The sequence below is a fragment of the Solanum stenotomum genome, chromosome 2 (genome assembly GCF_019186545.1).
Source record: "Solanum stenotomum isolate F172 chromosome 2, ASM1918654v1, whole genome shotgun sequence".
NCBI lineage: Eukaryota > Viridiplantae > Streptophyta > Magnoliopsida > Solanales > Solanaceae > Solanum > Solanum stenotomum.
The window spans coordinates 38,926,156-38,934,413 of record NC_064283.1 but is presented as its reverse complement, the minus strand read 5'-3'; the positions used below and the strand labels follow the sequence as shown (position 1 = coordinate 38,934,413).

At 36.9% G+C, this 8,258-nt stretch overlaps 2 protein-coding genes and 2 pseudogenes across 2 annotated transcripts in view; 2 read left to right on the top strand and 2 right to left on the bottom strand.

The window, feature by feature from the left end:
• Positions 1-2,409: 2,409 nt before the first annotated feature.
• On the top strand, positions 2,410-3,449 carry LOC125855965 (putative F-box protein At3g10240; annotated as a pseudogene).
• A 2-nt stretch (positions 3,450-3,451) lies between these two features.
• LOC125855964 (putative F-box protein At1g50880) lies at positions 3,452-4,544 on the bottom strand (the record flags this gene model as incomplete). The annotated part of the gene is given in 6 exon segments (XM_049535597.1): positions 3,452-3,570; positions 3,573-3,636; positions 3,638-3,797; positions 3,955-4,157; positions 4,159-4,310; positions 4,526-4,544. Coding segments are annotated over 6 exon segments (717 nt in total), but the record flags the coding sequence as incomplete, so codon positions are not given.
• A 29-nt stretch (positions 4,545-4,573) lies between these two features.
• LOC125855963 (F-box/kelch-repeat protein At3g23880-like) lies at positions 4,574-6,687 on the bottom strand (annotated as a pseudogene).
• A 318-nt stretch (positions 6,688-7,005) lies between these two features.
• The window catches only part of LOC125855962 (uncharacterized), a 3,167-nt gene continuing 1,914 nt past the window's right edge, over positions 7,006-8,258 (top strand). Inside the window, 3 exon segments of the mRNA XM_049535596.1 lie at positions 7,006-7,156; positions 7,158-7,266; positions 7,269-8,231. Coding sequence (XP_049391553.1) covers positions 7,019-7,156; positions 7,158-7,266; positions 7,269-8,231 — 1,210 coding nt within the window. The 5' untranslated portion in view covers positions 7,006-7,018.

The following is an 8,258-nucleotide window of genomic DNA, read 5'->3' as shown; positions in this document are numbered from 1 at the left end:
CTTAACACAGTGTTAGTACTCGACAAAGGAACATATAGAATAACTTGTTCCTTAGGCAAATCGGGGGTCAATATTCTAATAGTTAGTTTACCATTTTTCCCCGACAACAAATCAAAAGCTAATTAAATAGTAATATTTTAATTACATACAGGATGAATTAGAAGCTCAACCATAGTACTTTAATGTTTTACACTCAATTCACCAAAAATGTGTCCACCGTTATTTACTCATTAACCAACATTATCTTCTTTTCCATAAAAAATCTGAAGATATTGAGAAGTTGTATCAATTAAATACTCAATACAAGATCATGATCATTTATAACCAAATATTAACATGAATACAACAGGAAACCAAGGGGTACAAAATTGGGAAGACAGGAAGAGAAAAGACTATGAATTCTCTGAACTAGCTTACGGAGGCTAGAACAATGGGCGGATATATGTTGATGGACATTATGTTGTTCTCATCCTCATATGTTAGAAGTCGGAAATACTTTTTTGGGTAAGTATGTTTCCCTCTTCTTAAAAGAAGCCATTCCAATGTATTCGTCGTGCGTGAAGTGCTTTATTCCGTGTTTAGTATGTCATTAACTCTTAAAAAAACATAAATTTGGTGGTTTTTCTATATACACACACTCATACAAAATTGGTGAAAGGTGTAGTAGGCCACATCAACTTATTTCAAAATTCGGTTCTCTCCGATGAAAATTCATCTTTTTACATTTTTGAGCAATTATTAATTCAAACAAATGCTTTTGAAATGTGTATATTATTAAAGATTTATTTTATTTTTTAATTAAATATTGTACTTTGTATCTCCTTTTATTCATTTTTCAAATAAATCTGTACAAAACAAGACCAATCAAAAATTGGATCAGCCCAAAACAATGAGAAATTTTTTGGCCCAATCCATTTAATGGAACTACCAACTTCTATATCAAAACCCTAAAAGATAGGGTTTTCAAATTTGAGCTCTTTTTCTTTCTCCCCGTATCGCCGCCAGGAGCTATATGGAATCCAACCTTCCTCTCCCTTTTGTCGTAGATCATCAACACCTTGCTCTTGTTTGCCATGTTAACCCTGTTTCTCAGCTCACAAAGGTAAGATTTTTTAATTTGCTCTTTCCCTTATCCATATGTTTTCTAACTTCCACCTTTGCTCTTGTATAGGTATAATCCGGTGGAACAGTGGATCCCAGAAGTGGTTTCGATAGAGGCGCCTTGTCTTATGGTTGAGGTTGTAACTCTCTGTAAGTGGCCTTCTATTTTCTCTACCTCTTTTCCCTGTTTCTTCCTCTCTGATTTCCATCATCTAGATGAAGCATAAGTGGAGATATTCAAATGCTCCTAACCTTCTTCATTGTGGAGTTCCTACCCAACCCCAGATCTCTAACTCCCCATTTGACCCCAAGACCATCGCTTAATGCTAGAGAAATTTTTTATAAGTTGTCGTAGTCTAGACAAGGTAGCTTAATGGTCACAACTATGTAAGCCCTAAAATGGAAAATCACTTTTTGTAAATATCATAGCTGTGAAGTCTGTTGTTGAAAATGATTCTGAAGTAATGCATGCTCATGTTTATAGCTTTTGAAATTTGATCTTTCTTGCCTTGACACTTAGTATTACAATGTTTGACTTATCTGGGTTGAAAATCCTTTTGCACTCTACTAATAGCTGTTGAAAATTATGCCACCGTCTAATCTTGTCTTCACTTGCAAAGGAAGTGACAGTTGACTTAAGTTACCTCTCTTGGCTCCACTCTCCTAAAGCCTGATCCACTTTGGCAATAATCCTCTATATCTTGCCGCTTTGTCTATATTTCCTTCAATTTCTTCATCCTCCTCCCTTTTTCTCCTCCTTTGTTTCTTTTTGTATGTGATCTCCTCTAAATTAGGAATGTTATTGATCTGATAACCATTTGGAACTTGATAACAATCTCTCCCCATGTTTGGAACCTGATTCCTCTTCCCCTTTATGTTATTTTCCCCCTCCATTACCTTGTCCTTTTCTATAGAATTCAATTCACTCAGACTAGCAATGCTCTCTCTCTTCTTACCTCTTTCCCCTCCTTGTTCTTTGACCTACTCCCCCTTGTCAAGTTGTTTTTCCCCTTAAACATTTTCTCTACCCATTTCTTTGTATTGACTTCCCCTCCCTTTTTTGTTGCTCTTCCTGCGACTACCCTGTATCTTCATGATCCTTCAAAGCCCCAAACTTATTTTCAGTGCTAACCCCTACCTTATCCTGTTGAATATTTTTTTTCAATTCCATATTTGCTCCATTCTCCCTCTACTTTGTACTCTCCAACTCCCTCCCATCTTGTTCTTCTGCTCCCTCTCCTTATTTCCTCCCTTTCTCTCCTTCTCCTTTCCCTCATTTCTGTCTATTTTTTTTGGGTATAACTCTAGATGAATGACGTTGCATTCCTCTTCATTATGCCCTTGTATTTTGACCCTACTTCAGTGCCTCCTTCTGCTTTGGCAATTCACTGCATGCTCTGCTACTTCCTCACTTGACAAAAAATACTCTGTGAGATTTTATTTGTTGCTTTTCGGAATTGGATTTAGGTCATTCTACTCAAATTCTTCTCAGGGCATGATTTCTTCTTCACTCCAATTTCTACAACAACCGATTCCATAATCCCAAATGAAATCCTACAGTTATTCTCTTAAGGCTGCCCACCAAGTCGCTCTTGAAATATACATTGGTTTCAAAATCATGACATCAACTAATCTCTATCCCTCATTTTGTGAACACACATCTCAAATTAAACACATATCATAGAGTTCGATTATCAAGCACCAATGGAAATTTCAAGTTTTGTTCATTCCCTCCTCTGTTTAACAAACATGTTACTATTCACATGGATCCTCCAACATTATCAACTTTTGTTGTGGGTTCTGCCAATGACTTGATTTGCATGTGCAATCACTCAGGGGAGACATATATATGGAACCCATCATTAGGAAGTCAAAGGAATCACATAAATCCACTTAGGGTACTTCTTTCTATACCAAATATGATTTTGGATACGACAACTCATATGACAATTATAAAGCTCTATCTATCGATTATTGTGGTAATTCTTACCATGACGATGTATCCAACATGAAGACTGTGGTCATTATTTACAGTTTGAGGACCGATTTGTGGAAAATAATACATGACCAACTTTAGGGCATCTATCTAGTAAATCTTTATGGCAAATTTGTCTACGAGAAGATTTATTGGATTGCATCTACTAGTCTTCATAATCAAAATGTGTGCAACATCATTTCTTTTGATGTAGAAAATGAGACGTGGGGAAGCTTGGAGCTTCCCATTTTGTGGAGAAGTTGATTTTAATTTCAAAATTGGAGTTGTCGAAAGTGAACTTTGTATGTTTAATACTTATAGTCTAGGTGATACTACTTCTGATGTTTGGATTTTGAGGAATGTCCAAAATCCACAATCTTTCAAAATCCAGACATCAAAAGTAGTATCACCTATATGAAAAGTATAAATCACAGAAAGATCACTTCCCACTGCTCCCATTTTTAAATTAGAACTGACTTCTCCACAAATGGGAGCTTCAAGCTACCCCATGCCTCGTTTGCTACATCAAAAGAAATGATCTTGCGCACATTGAAATTACTAATAACTAGTTGATGCAATCCAATGAAGCTTCTCATTGACATGTTTACCCTGAAAATTTATTAGAAAGATGCCCTAAAGCTGGTCATGGAGTGTTTTTCAAGAATCCGTCCTCAACCTATAAATGTTGATCTCATTACTCAAGTCAGAAAAAAAGGTCGGACTCATCAGCACAATAATCATTAAACAGAGTTTTGTAATCATCACGTGAGTCATCATTTCCAAAACCATATATATATATATATATATATATATATATATATATATATATCCCCTTTGTGATCTCAAAGACAAATTATCCAACTGGCAAAGCCCACAACGAAAGTTGATAAGTGAGAGGATATATGTGAACAGTGACTTGTTGTGGGAGGAGAAAACTAAAGTTGAAATTCCCATTGATGCCTGGGAATAGAACTCTTTGATGTCTGTTTGATATGAGATGTGTATTCACAAAATCAGGGCTAGATATAAGTTGATGCCATGATTTCGAAACAGACATACATTTCAAGAGAGACTCAGGGGGGAAGCCTTAAGAGGATATTTGTTATGATTTCATTTGGGATTGTGGAATCAGTAGTTGTAGAAGTTGGAATGAAGAAGAAATCATACCATGAGAAGAATTTGAGTAGAACAGTCTCAATCCAATCTCGAAAAAGAAAGGCGGAAGGATGTTTTTCTGTAAAGTGAGGCAGTAGCAGAGCAGAACAGAGGAGGCAGTTTTAGACCTGTTAATTAAATATTTAAGTATCCCATTATCTCTAGATCGTGAAGAGAATAATTGTATATTGAGTCAAACATGTCTAAATGAAGAAATTGATGATTCATATACTAGCAATACCAACATAAACACAATTTTTGTATTTATAAAAAATATAGTCTCTCCAAACATGCGTTTGCAATTTTTCAACATAATTGTCAAATGATTATGATTGTGAGGTTTTATGATATCAATAGAGGATCAACAAGGCTTTCCACATAGATTTCTGCAGCAACACATTCCTCAAATTTATCAGCAACCTCTACTTGTCTGGTTGAACCGTTATATGTCATGATAACGGGGGAAGTAAAAGTAAAATTTCATCCTTATTCAACTTGTAACAAGGTACGGAGAAAATGGATGTAAAGAATACAAACTCCCCAAGGTGATCGACAGTAAAAATCTTTGTCCATGATACTTTAACTCCACAATCCTTCCTAATCCACACATCAGAATTAGTTCCTTCAAGACAATTAAGACAAAGCACAGAAAGACGACTTACCACCACTCCTAGTGCCAACGGATAACTACCTTTTCCATAACTAACCGGAAGCTCCAACCTTCTCCACGTCTCATCTGCTAAATCAAGAGAAATGGTGTTGCACATATTGAACGTATCAACATCAGCTGATAAAGCCCAATAAAACTTTCCATCAACAAATTTATCCAGAGAATTTACTAGAAAATTGCCCTGAAACTTGTTAATTGTTCTCCATGAATCAGCCTTCAAATTGTATAGGCATAATACATATATTGGACCTTAAACTTGGCTTCAAATTTTAACTTTGACCTCCAACTTTCAAACTGCACAAATAGACACTTTAACTATCCAACCTTTTAATAAATAAACACGCGTGTCTTACCTGGCAAAACGCGTGATGTGCACGCGTTTTGCGCGAGTAAGAAGTAATTTTTGAGGCACAAAACAGTAAAAAAAATGCTGAAATGACAACTCTACCCTTAATTAATTAATTTTTTTTTTTAGTTCAAAAATGCACGTGTAAAGTGTTTAATTAGTTGGCAGCCATTGAGTGGCTCACTAATACACGTGGAAGCGTGTGCATTTCACACTCTTTGCTCCAAAAATCGCGTGTTTATTTATTAAAAGGTTGAATAGTTAAAGTGTTTGTTTGTGCACTATGAAAGTTGGAGGTCAAAGTTAAAATTTGAAGCCAAGTTTAGGGTCCAATATATGTATTATGCCAATTGTATATGTTGACTACAGTATCACACGAACCACTATCCTCATAAATACACTGAATAACTACCACTTTGTAATCATCACGTGTTTCGTCATATCCAAAACCATATTTGAGATAGTAAGAACAACTGTTCCTCAAGTTAGCTTCAAATGTAGGCAATTTCTTGGACTTGTTAATAGCGGGGTTCCATAGAACTGTGTTGGGATTTACGCAATTTTGATGATTGACAAAGAAAGATGAAGCACGTCAGTCAACATGGGTGCACTATCACGAGCAGTTGAATTTGAGAAAACTTTTAAAATGAATAAAGACAAGAGTGCAGAATAAAGGAATGTATAATGCTAATTTCGTGAGAAAACCCAAGGAAATAAACATCCGATGAATTGAAGAGAAAGAATCAATGAGTTTGATTTGAAGAAGGAGTCTAAAGAGGCAAGGAGTTTTAATTGAAGAAGGAGTCTCACTTAAAGTAGAACTCTTCAAGTTACTATTGAATTGAAGTGTTGGAGTTCGACTACAATACAAAAGAATCAATGAATGTAATTTGAAGAAGTCTAAAGAAGCAAGGAGTTTGAATTGAAGGAGTCTTACTTGAAGTGGAACTCTTAAGTCAAGAGAGTTCAAGTCAATGAGGAGTTTGAAGTGAACAATAACTCTATAAAGAATTGTGCTTAAATAGAAGTGAAGTCATCCAGAATACTTGTGCACTTACGCAAAAAGAGCAATTGAGAAATTGACTTTGTGGCTGAGATCCCCAAGCTACGTGGCAAAGAGATCAATGTTTTTGGAGGCAAATGGTCTGTGATAACAACATTTTTCACTTTTTTCTAATTGTTTTCTGGATTTTATATCATAAATAATTATTATAATGATATAGAAGTCTTTGTACTTCAAGACAAATGCTAGGTGAAATGTGATTTTTTATCGTATTTTTTTTCTCCCTCTCAATGTTCAGTTCCTTATTTTATTGTAATTCTCAGTCATCTTCATTTGGTAAACCACTTTTCAACTATGGGGCTTCAATGTCACTTGACTTTTGAAGGGTAATTGTCTAACTTTTGAGGAGAAGGAGTCATAGTTTGATTGCAACACATTCTTGAACTATAATTTTTTATTAAAATTGGACGACTGGACGTGACATATATAGAAATCCTAATTTGGATAGAAGTAGATATTTGAAGTATAAATGGATTAGAATTAAGTATCGCCTTAAATTGTTTTTGGCGTTTGTACATAAACAGAAATCCAAATTTGGATAGAATTAGATATTTGAAGTATAAAGGGATTGGGAAGTACCGCCTAAATTCTTTGCCTATTTATATCAACTCCTTTTGCACCTAATCAATTATTCAAACAAGTTTAAAGGGTTTGGAAGTATAGCCTGTAATTCTCAGCAAATTAATTGCTCATTCTTTCTTCTGAAACATGTCGTCGTCGTTGAGAAGTGCCACATTGTTATGTCTGTTTCTGCTGTTGGGTTGCATAGGCATTGCTACTGCCACTGCAACCGAACCCAAAACAGAATCGTTTGGTACTTCTTCAATTGGATTGTGGCCCCGATGGTGGTGGCGTACTCACCCAAAAATACCATCACCACCAACTCCATCTCCATGTCCGATTGATAATGCTGCTTCACCAATGCATATGGCTCCATCCCCAGTTGATGATGTGGTTTCACCACCACACACAGCTCCAACTACTTCTTGCATCAAGGTGGATGGTTGTGCATTAGATTTGATCACTTCCGTTTTCAAGCGTAGAATTTCATTATCCACTCAATGTTGTCAAGGACTTTCAACAATTTCAGATGATTGCTTTTACAGAGAGTACACGCACTTAAATACGGTACCATTTTTCCTTGGAAAAGTGAGAAACTATTGCAGTCATGCGGTTGATAATGCGGCTCCATCTCCATCTCCCGTTGATAATGCGGCTTCACCAACTCATGCGGCTCCATCTCCATCTCCAGTTGATGATGCGGCTTCACCAACTCATGCGGCTCCATCTCCATCTCCAGTTGATAATGTGGCTTCACCAACTCATGTGGTTCCATCCCCATCCCCGGTTGATGATGTTGTTTCTCCATCGCACATGGCTCCCTCTTGGGGTCCGGCCCCGGCTTCAACCACTTCTTGCATCAAGGTGGACGGTTGTGCATTCAATTTGATCACTTCCATTTTCAAGCGTAGAATTTCATTATCCACACAATGCTGCCAAGTACTTTCAACAATTTCAGATGATTGCTTTTACAAAGAGTACACGCACTCAAAGAGGGTACCATTTTTCCTTGGAAAAGTGAGAAACTTGTGTAGTCATGCGGTTGATAATGCGGCTCCATCTCCATCTCCAATTGATAATGCGGCTTCACCAACTCATGCGTCTCCATCTCCATCTCCCGTTGATAATGTGGCTTCACCAACTCATGTGGCTTCACCTACTCATGCGGCTCCATCTCCATCTCTAGTTGATAATGCGGCTTCACCAACTCATGCGGTTCCATCCCCATCCCCATCCCCGGTTGATGATGTCGTTTCTCCATCACACATGGCTCCCTCTTGGGGGCCAGCCCCGGCTCCAACCACTTCTTGCATCAAGGTGGACGGTTGTGCATTCAATTTGATCACTTCCGTTTTCAAGCGTAAAATTTCATTATCCACACAATGCT